The 17868-nt window shown below is 34.2% G+C and overlaps 1 protein-coding gene across 1 annotated transcript in view; it reads left to right on the forward strand.

The window, feature by feature from the left end:
• The window catches only part of CSMD3 (CUB and Sushi multiple domains 3), a gene marked incomplete at its 5' end in the record, with an annotated part of 1439134 nt that overhangs the window by 1310512 nt on the left and 110754 nt on the right, over positions 1 to 17868 (forward strand). The window contains 4 exons of the mRNA XM_007955674.2: positions 6878 to 7087; positions 13324 to 13512; positions 14726 to 14903; positions 16052 to 16197. Coding sequence (XP_007953865.2) covers positions 6878 to 7087; positions 13324 to 13512; positions 14726 to 14903; positions 16052 to 16197 — 723 coding nt within the window. The remainder of the gene's footprint in view (positions 1 to 6877; positions 7088 to 13323; positions 13513 to 14725; positions 14904 to 16051; positions 16198 to 17868) is intronic.

A 17868-nucleotide genomic window follows, 5' to 3' on the forward strand; every position in this document is an offset into this window, starting at 1 on the left:
AAAAATGAAATGGAATGCATAAAGATTGAAATCCTAGGCATTATTGAGCTGAAATGGACTGGTTTTGGCCATTTTAAATCAGACAACCATATGATCTACTATTCTGGCAATGACTATTTGAAGAGGAATGGTGTGGCACTCATTATCACAAAAGATATTTCAACATCTGTCCTGAAGTACAATGCTGTCAGTGATAGGATAATATCCATACGCCTACAAGGAAGACCAAATACTACAACTAGTATTCAAGTTTATGCACCAACCACCAAAGCCAAAGATGAAGAAGTTGAAGATTTTTATCATCTTCAGCAGTCTGAAATTGATTGAACATACAATCAAGGTGTGACTGGAATGTAAAAGTTGGAAACAAAGAAGACTCGCAAATAGTTGGAAAATTTGGCCTTGGTGACAGAAATAATGCTAGAGATTGCACAATAGAATTTTGCAAGACCAATGACTTATTCATTGCAAATACTTTTTTTCAACAACACAAACAGCTGCTATACACATGGCCTTCACCAGATGGAGTACACAGGAATCAGATTGACTACATCTGTAGTGACAGGCGATGAAAAACCTCAATATCTTTAGCCAAAACAACATCAGAAGCTGATTGTGGAACAGATCATTGACTGCTCATATGCAAGTTCAAGTTGACGTTGAAGACAATTAAAACAAGTCCACAAGAGCCAAAATATGACTTGGAATATATCCCTCCTGAATTTAGATACCATCTAAAGATTAGATTTGATGCATTGAACACCAGTGACCAAAAACCAGAAGAATTGTGGGATGACATCAAGAACATTATCCATGAAGAAAGCAAGAGGTCATTAAAAAGATAAGAAAGGAAGAAAAAACCAAAATGAATGTCAGAAGAGACTTTGAAACTTGCCCTTGATTGGAGAGCAGCTAAAGCAAATGAAAGAAATGACAAGATAAAAGAGCTGAACAAAAGAATTCAAAGAGCAGCTCTAGCAGACAAAGCCAATTACTATGATGAAATATGCAAAGACCTGGAATTAGAAAACCAAAAGGGAAGAATAGGCTCAGCATTTCTCACTCTGAAAGATAAGAGGAAAAAATTTAAGCCTTGAGTTGCAATATTGAAGGCTTCTGTGGGCAAAATATTGAATAATGCAGGAAGCATCAAAAGATGGAAGGAATACACAGACTCACTGTACCACAAAGAACTGGTAGATATTCATCCATTTCAGGAGGTGCCATATTATCAAGAACAATGTTACTGAAGGAAGAAGTCACAGCTGCACTGAAGGAATTGGTAAAGAACAAAGCTCCAGGAATTGACGGAATACTCATTCAGATGTTTCAACAAATGGGTGTCCCACTGAAGGCGCTCACTTATCTATGCCAAGAGATTTGGAAGACAGCTACCTGCCCAACTGAATGGAAGAGATCCATATTTGTACCCATTCCAAAGAAAAGTGATCCCACAGAATATGGAAATTATCAACAATATCATTAACATCACATGCAAGTAAAGTCTTGCTAAAGATAATTCAAAAACGTTTGCAGCAGTATATTGACAGAGAAGTTCCAGAAATGCAAGCTGGTTTCATGAGAGGCTGTGGAATGAGGAATATCATTGCTGATGTCAGATGGATCTTGGGTCAAAGCAAAGAATACCAGAAAGATGTTTACTTGTGTTTTATTGATGATGCAAAAACATTTGATTGTGTGGATCATAACAAATTGTGGGTAACATTCAGAAGAATGGGAATTCCAGAACACTTGACTGTGCTCATGAAGAACCTGTACATAGACCAGGAGGCTGCCATTCGAGCAGAACAAGGGGACACTACATGGTTTAAAATTAAGAAAGGAGAGCATCAGGGTTGTATCCTTTAACAATACTTATTCAATATGTATGATGAGCAGATAATCCAAGAAGCTGGATCATATGAAGAATGTGGTATCAGGATTGGAGAAAGAATCATTAACAACCTGCGATACACTAACAACACAACTTTGCTTGCTGAAAGTGAGGATCACTTCAGTCACTTACTAATGAAGATTGAAGAATACAGTCTGCAGTATGGCTTACATCATTTCAATATAAAGAAAATAAAAATCCTCACAACTGGACCTATAAGTAGCATCACCATACATGGAGAAAAGATTGAAGTTGTCAAAGGCTTCACATTGCTTGGTTCTACAATCAATGCCAGTGGAAGCAGCAGTCAGGACATCAGATGACATATAGCACTGGGAAAATTGGCTACAAAAGACCTCTTTCAAGTACTGAAGAGCAAAGATGTTTCCTTGAGGACTAAGGTGAGCCTGACCCAAGCTATAGTATTTTCAATTGCCTCATATGCATGTGAGAGCTGAACAATGAATAAGGAAGACCAAAGAAGAATTGATGCTTTTGAGTTGTGGTGCTGGCAATGAATGCTGAAAGTACCATGGACTGCTAAAAGAACTACCAAATCTGTCCTGGAGGAAGTGCAGCCAGAATGCTCCCTGGAAGCAGGAGTGGCCAGACTTCATCTCACTTACCTTGGTCATGTGGTTAGAAGGGACTATTCCCTGGAGAAGGATGTCATGCTTGGTAAGGTGGAGGGAAAACAAAAGAGAGGAAGGTCCTCAATGAGGTGGATTGACACAGTGGCTGTGGCAATGGGCTCAAGTATAGCAAGAATCATGGAGCTGGAAACAAGTGTTTCCTTGTGCTGTATATAAGATCACTATGAATTGGAGATGACACAACAGCACTTAACAACAACAAAAGATTTGGGTGAAGGAAACACAAAAATGCCGTATTAAAAGCTCTGAGGCCACTGGGGACAAAGGATCTAAATCCAAATGTTCAATTTTTTTTTGATATAACTAGTTTTGATAATCAAAAACATGCTCAGGTCTGACTTGATGGCACATACCAACAACAACAACACATAAATTTTTGTTCAATCTATTATTCTGCAAGAAAGTCTCTATTGAGGGAATCAATACATTCTTAACAATAAATTCTTAGTCCCTTTTTATGGGACTTTTGGAGCAATTCATCAGCCATCTCATTTGTGTTAAAATGAAGACTAGTTTGTAGACCTTCCAGCCAGCATGTTCTAAGCATAATTGAGCATCCCTCAGGATTGATAACCAATTGATATAAATTTGGTAGCTTGGGCTGATAAGCTTCAATAAAATTGGTAAATTCTTTGGGAGATTTATAAATGTCATTTCATAAATTTGGAAAATCCTTAACTGTGTATGCTATGTAATCCAGTGTGGGTCCAAGGAACAAAAGACCTGGTAGAGTCTTTAGGAGCTTCCCTGATGCCCATTCTGAGAGATGCAGGATGAAATTTAAAATGCATCAAGGAATAGGGTTTATTTCTTCAGTGCCTTGTGGAGGGGAAGGACTTCTAAAAGGTTGTTAGTAGTGGAGTAAGAAGGCAGGGATGGATATAAAGAAGATGCAGCCAGTGGGGGAGCAGAAGGAATGGGAGTAGGTATCTGACATCCCATTTCTTTTTGTCTTTTACTTAATTTCAAAATAATATCTTGCATGGCAGCCATTCTACTTTCTTGATGTCTTTTGGAAGCTTCCATATACCAGTTAAAATAAGGATCCCACTGTGATTGCCACATGTGGGAGCTCACTCCTTATAATTAATTTACTGTGCAGGAAAATTAGTTTGTCTAAGTTAAAAGAGCCACAAGCTTGCCATTGATATTCTAGAATGCCCTTAGTACAGGTATGCCAATATTCTAGGTATAAGCAAGTACATGGGCCAAAACAGGCCAGTTCATGATAGTGGTCCCATGAAATACTTGGAACTACCATTTCTCATTTTACTGAAGCAGTGAACTGCACATACCAGTAAATCTTAATATGCACAAAACCCTTAATGTGTACTGGAAACTGAATGTGCACTCAAGAGAGAAAGAAAAGTGTGACTTCAAACATAATAAGTGGAAACTTTGCCTCTCTCAGAGTCTGCTAGAGTATTAAAACTGGAAAAATTGTGGTGACACCTGCACCAGACTTAATTTGGTAACAAACATGTAAAAACATTCAGAAAATGAAAGTAAAAGGAGAGTGTAACAGAAAGCCAACAGCAAATTTTGAAGAGTGTCTGTGCAATGAGGTGGTGATTGATTTGACAGCCTATTTAACCTGGAATGAAGCCCGGTAATCTAGGGAAATGGAAGGGCCCAAGGGGCCTGCATTGATCCTGCATCTCCAGGTTCTCAATGTGCTGGGGCCCACCAAGATAATACACCTCAAGTCCCATTTCTGATATCATTAAATGGCAAGGTGTAAGCATACATATTCTGTTAAAATGTAAGGAAAGAGATTTAGTGGATGTTCAAAATAGTTCAAAATGTGGTTATGCTCATTGTGAAAAATGGAGCTGAGGGTGATTGGGTATATTTGTGTAGTAAAATCTGTAACTAGCAAATTTTTACAGTTTTATTACTGGAAGTCTGCAAAGTAGGGATGTTAGAGGAAGGCTAATATGAAGCAGAGCTTTTGCATTGATTGACTTACAGAGCGTACATGGGCTTCTTAGATTGGTTATATGAAATACTGTAAAAGTATGTGACTAAAGGGGGTTTTACAGGGTGTTCATAAGACAATGATAAGATATTCCTTTTCTGAGAACATTCTATTGGTGTAGTTTCTTCATTTCCTGAGGACTGATTGTGCAGGAGACTTCAGATAAGTCTTTTGGTAAGACCTATCAAGATCTCCTCAGGAATACTCTGTTGGCATCCATCTTTAGTTTAACTACAAAGGTTAACTTCTCTTTAGTTATATGCTTTAGTCTGAACGAAAGCTATTGGCTGTCAAGGAAGTAAACAGAAGTCAAGATGGAGTCTGGACTCAGACCCAGGCCCACCATTCTACTAAGGCCAACTGACATAATTTTCAGACTTTCACACTGAGCTAAATATATTATTTTAATATAAAGTATTAAAAATGTTTTCAATAGTGTCATTATTTTATTATGTTCAACAAAACCTTAGTACTTTTTACTGATACTTCTTTGATGTTAAAAGCAAATTCATCCAAAAAAATTAAATAAATAAAAGAGGACTATATAGCTCTAATTTAGAGTTGAAAATCTAAGAGATTGTTTCTGATTGACTTCATTTAAATTATCCCACAGTTTTTATTTAGTTTCAGTTAAATCAAATTAGCTCTAGTGTATTTGAACATGAAACTTATAGTTATTTTTAAAGAAAAATGAATACATCTCAAAACTAAAATAGTATTCTTTCAGAACAGGCACTGACAAGACTTTTTTTGTAAAGGAGATGAAACAAGAACAAAAAACTCACTGCCATCTAGTCAATTCTGACTCATAGCAACCTCCGTTGGGTTTGCAAGGCTGTAAATCTTTTCAGAAGTAGATTACCCCATTTTCCTTCCATGGAGCAGCTGATGGATTTGCACTGCTGACCGTCTGCTTAACAACCAAATGCCTTACCCAGTATGTCACTAGAGCTCCTTTAAGGAGACGGAGAGATTTTTAAAGGAAAGAATATAAATTTTCAAGACTCAAAAATTATTGTACCATGTTTCATAGCTCTAAGAAGTTAGTCTTTACAGAAGCTAATTTAATTTTTCAAAGTACCATTTCAGTGTTTTTTTAATTTATTTATTCATGGAACTCTTTTTCATCATTTAGTAAAAAAACATGAACTTGGGAGCTACAGCATCATCAATAAAAGCAAGAGCTTGACAGTCACAGTGTTCAACTTAGAATCTCATTTTTATTAGCTTGTAGTGTAAATTTTTCATGTTGGTTAACTTTTCTGTGCCTCAGTTTCCTGCCTGTCTTGAATAACTATAAGAATTAAATAAATTAACATATGTAAGTAACTTTAAACACATCTAGAAAAAGAAAAACAAAAAAGGCAGTTTTTTATTATAAATAATTTGAAGAATAGTAGTCTCAATAAATATTAACTTAACAAAAATGGAATAGTAATTGAATTCCTCAACATACTTTAAAGTGTTTGTTAGCATTAGTTTTGAAATCCCACAAATATTTCACTATCTCATATTTTGGTTGGTCTGTGAATAAAGACACTGAGAATATATTGTAGTATAATCGTATATAACTATGGTCACTAGATTTTATTGAGGTCATTATGTTTATAAGGAGCTCTGGTGGCACAACAGCTAAGCACGTGGCTGCTAATAGAAAGGTGGTTGGTTCAAACTCATCCAGAGGTCTGCAGGACACAGACCTGGTGATCTCCTCCTATAAAGATTACAGCCTAGAAACATTATGGGAAATTCTAAACTGTCACACAGTATCTCTATAATTTAAAATTGACTTGATGTCACCTAACAACAACAAGATTTTATTTATATCATTGTCTTCAGTTAAGCAAAATACCAAAAGACACTCTTATAAGTTAAATATCCCAAAATGTTATTTTATGGTATAGTAGTTAATTTATCCCCTACAGGTGAATGAGTAACTTCTAATATACTGTTAGAACCTGATTATGCTAATATATTCTAAAAAATTGAAATCATTTCTTGGCTTTCAATTGGCCTTTTGCATAATATAAATTGCAGAATGGCTTTTTTACCTTTATAATTTCTTGATACAACTTCAAATAATATCAAAGAGCAACAGAGCCACTCTCTTGAACAGATTTCCTATGGTGGCATGATAACAAAATGAAAGAGATTTTCCCTTTTAACAGTGGGCATTTGAGATTGCATTCTGTTACTCTGAAGCATACCTAAACCATCTGTCCTGGGTACACAGAAACATATTGCTCAAATCTTGAGAATACGCCATATGCAGAAACATCTGTAAGCACATAGATACATACATGTGTGTTTAATTTTGGGGAAAAAAAAATGTATTTGTTCTTTCTTTCTCAGGAGTGCATCTTCAGTTCGTAAATTTTTCTACAGAAACCATACATGATTATTTGGAAGTAAGAAGTGGATCCTCAGAAACTAGTACAGTTATTGGCCGGCTTAGTGGTCCTCAAATACCTTCTTCTATATTTAGCACAACCCATGAAACCAGCTTGTATTTTCACAGTGACTATTCGCAAAACAAACAAGGATTTCACATTGTATACCAAGGTAAGAGGAGTAATAAAAGGTGAAACCCACTTAGCCCCTAATCGGTTTTTAGAAATCTTTAACTTATTAGAGAAATAATAAGTATTTTCTATGTTCTGTTTCTACAAAGAGAAAGGAACTGTCATCAAGGCAAGCTTACATTAGGAAGTTTGTTTTTTTTTTTCTTTCCAGTAAATGTAATTTGTAGGCAACTGTGCAGGGAGAATGATGTTTTTCTGAGACCTAAGAAAATCCTAATCATGAAAAAAGTATTGAATTAGTCTTAAATTAATACACAATCAGATTAGGCAAGGCAATGCAATTAAAAGCAAGGCAAGCTGGATATCAAAGATTGATCTTCGCTTTTGCATCAAAATGAGTGTATGAAAGTATATTTTTAGTATGAATATGTTATTTGTAAAATCATTGAATTTTACTTTATAATGATAATATGATATTCCTTGATTTTGTTTTCTTGTTATGGAAATATAAATAGTTAATAATCGTATTATATTAGGCTTATCTCTAATATAATATTTCTCTGTGACCTTGAGGAAGATTTTTTTCTCCCTTTTGAGTATAAGGTTTGGATTCATGTAGTGTGAACTCAACTACTGATGCTCCCTATTCAATCTAATGTGGCCTGTGGTTCTGACTTGACTTCCTCATCTGCTGAAGGAAGTTAATAATAGTACCTACCAGAGAAGTTGTTTTGAACTTTATATGATGAAATTAATGTAAAATACATCTCATAATGCATACCATTGTTAAATATTCAGTTCATTTTAGCTATTATTACTGTGTTATTTCAGATCTTAAATGTCCAAGTCCTTTTGACATTAAATATTTAATGTTATGGTATTTTAAGTAAAAAGTACAGTTACAATGATTGCAATTTTTAATCAAATTAACTTAAAAGTTGATTGCATCTCTGCACTTATATCAAAGGACTTCATGGGAGTGTGATACTTTGGGTGTGAGCTTCATGAGAACAGAGATTTTTGTATTATTTGCTGATATATCTCAAGTATCTAGGACAATAAGGACATGATAAATATTTGCTGAGTAAAAGCATATATCCAAAAGAAAATATGAGACATTGTAGTAGTTAAAATAAGGATCAAACTACATTGGTTTAAGTAATTACAATTAGTATTGCACTTGCATATGTAATTTAAGGACATAACATCACACATTATCCTTTACATAAGACAGGAGTCATTTCTACAACCTATCAACACAAAATTGACCATGATCCTGAGAAAATAGATTATATCAGAAACAACTGGGAAATTGATTGAGTTTCTCTCTTTCTTGATGCCAGGAAGACTCATAAACAGATTTGTGGTCCATCTCTAGTGGGTGTACAGTGTCGTATACCGAGCACCTTGTTACTCACCTTAAAGTTGACTTCATCCATTGGTTTTAACCACATTTTCCCTAACCTCCAAAAAGGATGCTCTTATTTAGGTGATATAAAACTACATTTAGAACTTTATTCATGGCTTTTTAAAATCAATGTGTTCCTGAAATATGATTAATTATTGACACAGACAAAAGCATAAAATATACAAAATCTTGTTAATGTTATCAACATGTTATTAAGATTATTGACTTAAAGTATTGCAAGAACTAGACCATATTTGGGAAATTCATTGAGCTTTAAAAACAAGCTCATCTTTTACTGCATTACAGTATTGAATTAATACCATTATTAAGAAACAGGCTAATCTACTCAGATTCATAGGGTCAATATTATTTTTTAGATTTATTTTACAGTTAGACTTTTAAAACTTTCTGATTTTTGATGCATGGTATGTGATTAAGGATACTCCCCTACTGATAGACTCAGTTTGAAAGAATATTACATCATCAACATTGTTAGGTTATGTCTTACATTGCTTATTATTTTCCAATGGGAATTTTTCTTGTGAGTAATTAAAATGTATGTCCTACACTTTCCTATTAAACTAAAAATCATAGAAAGATAAAGCAGTGTACAAACTATCACAGGATCATACATTTGTCCACAAGTCCTTCCCTAGCTTTCAAAATTACTTTTTTTTTTTTAATTTTACTTTTATTCTGGTGAAAGCATACACAGGAGCTTTGTCAACATAACAGCTTCCACATTTACAGTTCAGGGACATTGATGACATTTTTCATGTTGTGCCACCATTACTGCTATCCTTTTCCAAAATATTCCACCATCATTAACATAAACTTACTACCCCACAAACAAAGCTTCCCCTTTCCCCCTCTCTCTATCCCCTGGTAACAACAAATAATTTTTTATTTCATATATATATATATATATATGATTGTGTTATTATTTTCCAACCTAACTGGGAATTTTCCCTTCCCTCCACTCTCATCCCTGCATCCCTGGTAACCAATGAAGAAAGTTTCCTCCATGTATAAACCTTCCATTGACTTTTTACAATAATAGACTAATACTATATTTAGCCTTCTGTGATTTATTTCTCTCAGCATAATTTCCTCCAAGTTCATCCACATTATGCAGTGTTTTGCAGATTCTATATTCTTCTTCAAGGTTGCATAGTATTCCATCATTGTATGTATAACAGTTTCTTTAGCCATTCCTCAGTTGATGGGCATGTAGATTGCTTCCATCTCTTTCCTGTTGTGAGTAGTGCTACAATGAACATGGGTGTGCATACATCTCTTCTTGTCCTGCCTCTGATTTCTTTAGGATATATACCTAGTAATAGGATTGGTGGATCAGATGGTATTTCTATTTCCAACTTCTAAAGCAATCGCCATACAGATTTTTACAATGGTTGTATCATTTTACAGTCCCACCAGCAGTGTATGAGAGTCCCAATCTCTCCACATCCTCACCAACATTTGTTATTTTCTGTCTTGTTGAGCTTTGCAATTAATGCTGAAGTGACATGGTATTTCATGGTTGTTTTGATTTGCATCTCTCTAATGGCTAATGATCATGAAAATTTCTTCATATGTTTGTTGGCTGCCTGAATATTTACTTTGGTGAAGTGTCTGTTCATGTCTTCTGCCCATTTTTTAATTGGGTTGTTTATCTTTTTTGATGTTGAGGTGTTGGAGTTTTCCACAAATTTTAGAGCTAAGTCCTTTATCTGATATGTCATTGCAGAATATTTTTTCCCATTCTGTAGGTTCTCTTTTTACTCTCTTGGAGAAATCTTTTGATGCACATAATAATTTAAATTTAGTTAAATCATCTAGTTTATTTTCTGTTGTTTGTGCATCTTGGGTTATACTTGATAGTCTGTTTATGCCACAAATTAGGACCCCGAACTTTGACCCTATTTTTTCTTTGATTAACTTTGTAGTTTTAGGTTTCACATTTAAGTTTTTGATCCATATGGAATTAGTTTTTGTGGATGGTGTGAGGTATGGATCTTGTTTCATTTTGCTGCAAATGAAAATCCAGTTTTGCGAGCACCATTTGTGAAAGAGACAATCTCTTCCCCATTGAATGGATTTTGACCCTTTGTCAAATATCAGCTGATCATAGGTGGATAGATCTATTTCTGGGTTCTTAATTCTGTTCTGCTGTTCTATGTGTCTGTCCTTGTACCAATACCAGACTGTTTTGACATCTTTGGCTGTGTAGTAGGTTTTGAGATCTGGGAGTGTTGAGACCTACTTTTTTCTTCTTCAGTAGTGCTTTGCTTAGCTGAGGTCTCTTTCCTTTTCATATTAAATTAGTGATTTTTTTTTTTTCCGTGTCTTTAAAGAATGTTGATGAATTCTGGATAGGGATTGCATTGAAAGTCTAGATTGCTTTGGGTAGTATTGGCATTTTCACAATGTTCATTCTTCCTATTTATGAGCGTGGCATGTTCTTCCATTTATGTAGATCTCTTGAAGTAGTGTTCTGTAGTTTTCTTTGTATAGGTCTTTTGTCTTCCTGGTAAGATTTATTCCCAACTATCTTATCTTTTTGGTAACTATTGTAGATGGTATTGATTTCTTTATTTCCTTTTCAGAAACCTCTTGGCTGATATTTGTATGTTGATCTTATATCCTGCCACTATACTAAATCTTTCAGTAAGTTCCAGTAGTTTCTTGCTGAGTCTCTTGGGTTTTCTATATATAGAATCATATCATCTGCAAATAGGTATTGTTTTACTTCTTCCTTACCAATTTGAATGCCTTTGATTTCCCTTTCTTGTCTTATTTCCCTGGCTAGGACTGCCATGACAGTGTTGAATAGGAGTGAAGATAGAAGGCATCCTTGTCTCGTTCCTTTTCACCAGGGGAATGGTTTCAGTCGCTCTCCATTGAGCATAATGTTGGCTATTAGCTCTGCATAGATGCCTTATGTTGAGGGATTCCCCTTCTATTTCTCTTTTTTCTGAGAGCTTTTATCAAGAATGGGTATTGGATTTATCAAATGCCTTTTCTGCATCTATTGATAGGATCATATTTTTTCCTTTTTTTAACTTATGTGATGGATGACGTTGATTCTTTTTCAAATGCTTAACCATTCTTACATACTTGATATGAATCCCACTTGGTCATGATGTATTATTATTATTTTTATATGTTGTTGAAGTCTATGGCCTAGAGTTTTGTTGAAGATTTTTTCATCTATATTCATGAGAGATATTGGTCTGTAATTTCCTTTCTAGTGACGTATTTGCCTGGTTTTGGTATCAAGGTTATGCTTGCTTCATAAAATGAGTTAGGGAGGATTCCATCCTTTTCTATGTTTTGGAATAATTTGAGTAGGATTGGTGTCAGCTCTTCTCTGAATGATTGGTATAATTCTCCAGTGAAACCATTTGAGCCAGGAGTTTTTCTTGTTCGTAATTTTTTATGACTTGTTCAATTTCTTCTTTTTAAATTATGTACTTCAGTCTGTGTTAGTTTAGGTAAGTACTGTATTTCTGGAAAACTATCTGTTTCTTCTAGGTTTTCAATTTTGTTGGTGTACAATTCTTCATAATATCTTGATATTATTGTTTTTATTTCTGTTGGTTCTATTGTGACATCACCCATTTCCTTTCTTATTCATGTTATTTTCATCTTCTCTTTCTTTTCCTTTGTTAAGTTTGCCAGTGCTTTGTCGATTTTTATTATTTTCAAAGAATCATTCTCTAGTCTTGTTGATTTTTTTCTATTGTCTTTCTATGTTCTGTTTTATTTACTTTTGCTTAAATCTTTATTATTTCCAAAATTAGTTTTTAAATATAAATGAAAACTGAGAAGATTCATTTAATAGTATCATATATTACAAATCCTAATGGAAACAAATGATACATATAGTGGATTGTCTTAAATTAGAATTAAAGCTCTATTTGATTTGATGTTTTTTGCATGAAAAACTGATTCTTATAAAAAAATAAACACTCTGAATAAGACCTTTAACACCTTAAAAGGAATTTGTTTATTAATTTTGAAATTTTTGGGTTGAAAAAATTGGCATGAAATTCTTACAAACTACATAGAATTGCTTGTTAAATTTCAAATATCAGGTATATATTTGCTTTTGGGGATAGGAGATTTTAACATCAGTAGAAATATAGTCTTTGGTTACCAGCAATAAAAAATTTATCTATTGGAATATGGTTTTGTGCTACTTAAATAAAAGGTTCTGGATATTTATAATATATTGACATGCACACTGTGCATATATTCAAAATTAATTCAGCAATGGGTACTGGAAACCTACTATGTGAAAAACAATGGTCCAGGTTTTGGGAATATAATGGTAAATAAATAAACAAGAATTTTGGTGTATTGCAGAATGTAAAATAAGAGTAGTATGAGCAACATGAGTCAATTATGATGCATTGACAAACATATGATTACTGGAGTACAAAATTTTATACTTGACAAAAATTTATTTCCTAGTAATTTCTATTATTAAATATCATCCTTTGAAAAAATTGACAGTTGGATATTGTGGCTTTTTTTTTTTTTTCAGAGAAAAATTAGTACAAATTTCAAAAATACTCAGAATTAGGCTTATTCAATTTTTCAAAATGTACTTGTAGTAATACTAAGAAGCATAGCAATATATATAAAGGAATTGATTAATTTAAATGATATCTGTAATAGTAAGTGTATATTTTCTTTAAACTTATAATTAAGACAGTCAGTGACATCATTTATCATAAATTTAAATGGCTGTAATTAACCATCTACAAGCAGCAGCATATCAAGGTGTAAATAATACCCATCTTAGTTTTCTAAAATTCAATATGAAAAAATTAATGCCTTTCCTTTTCTCTTTCTTTTTTCAGCCTATCAGTTACAAAGCTGTCCTGATCCACGCCCATTTAGAAATGGTTTTGTCATTGGCAATGATTTCACTGTGGGTCAAACCATTTCATTTGAATGTTTCCCTGGATACACTTTAATTGGAAATTCAGCTCTCACTTGCCTTCACGGAGTCAGTCGTAACTGGAATCATCCACTTCCAAGGTGTGAAGGTATGTTTCTCACTTCAAGTTATCTTTCAGGTGATGTTATCTGTGTAATACTTGTTTTACCATGCTCCTCTTCAAAAACATGCTAACTATAGTGTCTTTTTCAGTTGAAGAATCATGATTAATACCCAAATCAAAAACCTTAACACTTCATAATAAATAACTGATTATAATTATCATTACTGGCAGAGGTCTTAAAGGATCTCTTGTGGTATAGTGGTTAAGGCTTCTGGCTGCTAACCAAAAGGTCAGTGGTGAGAACTCACCAACTGCTCTGTGGAAGAAAATTGAAGCAGTCTACTTCTGTAAAGATTTACAGCCCTGGAAACCCAGTGAGGGTTGCTATGATTTGGCATCAAATCCATGGCAGCAAGTTTGTTTGCTTTTTGGTTTGGCCGAGGTCCTAACTTTCCCTTTTGGCAATTAAAATTTAATTAACATTTCAGTTTTTCCTATGCATGTGAGTCTTGTATGAGTGAATGGATATGTGTGTGTATGTTTAATATTGTTGTTGTTGTTGCTATGTGCCGTCGAGTCGGCCCCGACTCATAGCGACCCCTCCTTGGGTTTCCGAGGCAGTATCACTACGGAAGTAAGATTGCCCGTATGTTTAATAGTTATGCCTATATAAACCAGTAACCCAGATAATGCTACTGAATTTGAGTTCTTGTCCTCTAGAAAACCCCTTTTAAAATAAAAAGGCTTGGAGTTTTAAATATTAAGAGTCATAAAAGTTGAACAGTATACATGTACTGATAAATTATTTGAGAAAAATAGAAATCTTAATGTGATTTATTGTTAATAACAATCATGTAGCAGACTTCATATGAAAAATAAATGGAAGTTGATGATATTTTTTTAAGAAGCCCTAGTGATACAGTGGTTAAATGGTCAACCACTAACTGAAAGGTCAGTGGTTCAAACCACCACACATCCATGAGAGAAAGATGTGCTAATTTACTCCTGTAAAGATTACGGCCGTGGCCACCTTACATTACTTTGTCTTTCAGGGTCTCTATTAGTTGGAATCAACTCGATGGCAAAGGTGTGGTATGGGTTTATGCTGTGTGCATGGCTGCCAACTGCCATTTGTATTCCTCAAGTAGAGTGAAAACACAGCAAATAGATATATCTTACACTGCTTACAAGATAGGCTGTGTTTGACTCTTTATTTATAGTTAGTTTTGTTATTATTTCATCTGTGTCTTTTCTTCAGCTCTTTGTGGTGGGAATATAACTGCAATGAATGGCACCATTTACTCACCTGGATATCCTGATGAGTATCCAAATTTTCAAGACTGTTTTTGGCTTGTGAGAGTACCCCCAGGGAACGGAATCTACATCAATTTTACAGTCCTTCAAACAGAACCAATCTATGATTTCATTAATGTATGGTAAGCCAGGACCATTGTTATTGATTGATTCAACTACACAACAGTGGAACAAAGTAGGAATGAAAATACATCACAATCCTCTGTTAAAATTGCCCTGTGATATTTGAATTGGTGTAAGTGAGGGTGAGAGAGGGTGATCTGTGGAATGAAATAAGCAAAAGAAACAGGTTGGCTTTATTGCCCATTAAATAGCTAAATACTATAGAACAAAAACTTTCATGGGTAAAAAAAGTTTAAAAGTTGTTATTGAATTAGCATGCAACAACAACGAATTCATGACAGATAAGTTAAAAATAAGAAAGATCTCTATTCACAAAAGTCTGTGAAATTTAAGACCCTATATTCAACTTACTATTTTATAGCAGTATTCAATTTCTAGCATAATAATATTTTATAAAATATTATAGTTGAATTATCATGATGTTAAGTGAAACATCTTTATTTAAAAATGTACTATAAATAATCTTTATATTGATTATTGACAATTGATAGAACTACTGTATAATTCATAAGATTTCTAGCAACCAATGAGTCTCAAGATTGTTGCTAGAGAAAATAAAAGGGAGTCAAATCTCAAATCTTTAGGATAATCCACAGGTAGGAGAATCTGTGTTTCAGTCAAGGAGCCCTCATAGCACAAAAAAGAAACAGCTAAGAAAATGCTATGGGCAGTTCTACACTGTCACATGCATCACTGAGAGTCAAAATGGACTCCAGGGTACCCAACAGAGGCAAATGGTGGTCAGAAAACCAAAGAATGTAGTTGATTACAACTAACATGAGAGCATTTTGTGTAGGTAAAAATGAGATCTATCTTTATACTTCGTATTTTTAAGTGTTTTATCCTATAAATAGACATTAGGCAATATGGTAGCATAGTGCCTAAGGCACTTGCCTGCTAACCAGAAGGCTGGTGGTTCAGACCCACCAGCCACTCCTCAGAAGGAAGGTTGGGCAATCTACTTCCCTAGTGATACTGTCTCGGAAATCCAAGGAGGGGTTGCTATGAGTCAGATATGATTCTAAGGCACATAACAAAAACATGATTTGCCACTTATTGCTTTATTTATCTTCTGTGTATTTATTATTTCGCATATAATATATTCCTTAAACTTGTGCTAAAAAAACTGATCTCTCTCTCACAACAGGGATGGACCAGACCAAAACTCGCCTCAGATTGGTCAGTTCAGTGGCAATACAGCTTTGGAATCAGTGTATAGCACTTCAAATCAGATTCTGATCAAATTCCACAGTGATTTCACAACAAGTGGCTTTTTTGTGCTCAGTTATCACGGTTGGTATTATCAGAGAGTTTCTATTTCATTTGGCACTGTTTACATTTTTCTGGAAAAATTGAATGTAATATATTTTAAACAATAATGGGAAAAGTATTAAAATGTGACATTTTTTATTACTGTAACTTTAGCATTTCAAACACATTTACTTGCAACGGATGACCTCTTCTAAGCATTTAGGGATATTGAAATGTGACCAAATGGATAGAGGAAATAAATCAGTCACTATCCAGTAGAAAATAATCATTTTTGCATGGGAACAAAAGAGAGCCAGCTGTTCTTATTTCATTACATGTAATTTTTTAACATGAATAGATGTTTTAATACAAAATGTTTAATCTATTCAACCTGCTGTGCCTCTTTCTAAAATTAGCATCAAATATCTTTAGGCTTTGGATAAAATTACTCATTCATTTATAACCATGTTTCAAATCTGTATCCATTCTAGAATCTTAGAACTTTAAGTAACTATCCCAGATCATTAAGTTCATAGTTTTCACTCCTGTGGAATGATTTATGACAAGTCTCAATTTATTTCTTAGTATAGAATTGATCGTTGTAGCATAACTTTATGAAAGGATATTCAGAGGTTTTATTTCCCCGTAATTGTTGTTTTATCCCAAATAGATTATATTCCATTATAAATCAGAGAATATTAATGTTTTCAGTTATTTTATATTTGTACATACTGTGACCATACTTCCATAAACGCATTTTTCCTTTATAAAATATTGTTAGACCAATTTCAAGAGTATTTCATAGGATCTGTAATCTACTAAACTAAATTTTCAAAAAAATATATATGGAAATTTTTTAAGATTAACATGCATGATGTCCATTATATTATTATACAATGTAATGCTTTTCATCTTCTTAACACAAAAATAGCAAAATCGTTCATATTCAAAGATTACATTCCATGTAAATATAATAAGCCAAATATGATTATGCACATTGAGATTGGTCATAGACATAGTGAGGGAATTTATCATAAAACATTCAATTTATTCAATCTGAGTATTTGTCAGTCAGTAGGTGAGATCTAATTAATAGGAAGCTGTGGTGACTAAGTGGTTATAAGCACTTGGCTGCTTGTATTTGGGAGCTTTGGTGGTGTACTGCTTAAGGCATTTGACCACTAACCAGGATGCTGGCGGTTCAATCCCACCAGCCACTCCTCAGAAGGAAGGTTTGGTAATCTACTTCCGTAGTGATACCACCTGGGAAACCCAAGGAGGGGTCGCTCTGAGTCCAGAATAACTCCAGGGAAGTGAGTTTGCTTACTGAAAGGTTGGCAGTTCAAGCCCACCAGCCATTCCTTGGGACAAAGATGTGCAGGCAGTCTGCTTCTGGAAAGATTACAGCTTTGGAAACCCTATGGGACAGTTCTACACTGTTCTGTAAATTCACTAAGAGTCTGACTTGACTGGATGATAGTTTTATTTTTTTGAGTAATGGTTTATAGCTGCCAGAGGTCCATGCAGTCAACAGCATAGCCAGTTAGAAAGAGGTAGACAGTTTGATTCAGGCTGTGTATTTTTAAAGTAATCCGTAAGTCTATTCCTGTTCAATTGATCACTGATGCTAGCAGTAGACAGTAAGTAAGTGCTTAATCAATGGACCACCAAGGCTTCAAGTAGAGACAGCTTAAAACTGCCAACAATAGCATT

This window comes from Orycteropus afer, unplaced genomic scaffold (genome assembly GCF_000298275.1).
Source record: "Orycteropus afer afer isolate SDZICR_OR568_19922 unplaced genomic scaffold, OryAfe1.0 scaffold00530, whole genome shotgun sequence".
Classification (NCBI taxonomy): Eukaryota; Metazoa; Chordata; class Mammalia; order Tubulidentata; family Orycteropodidae; genus Orycteropus; species Orycteropus afer.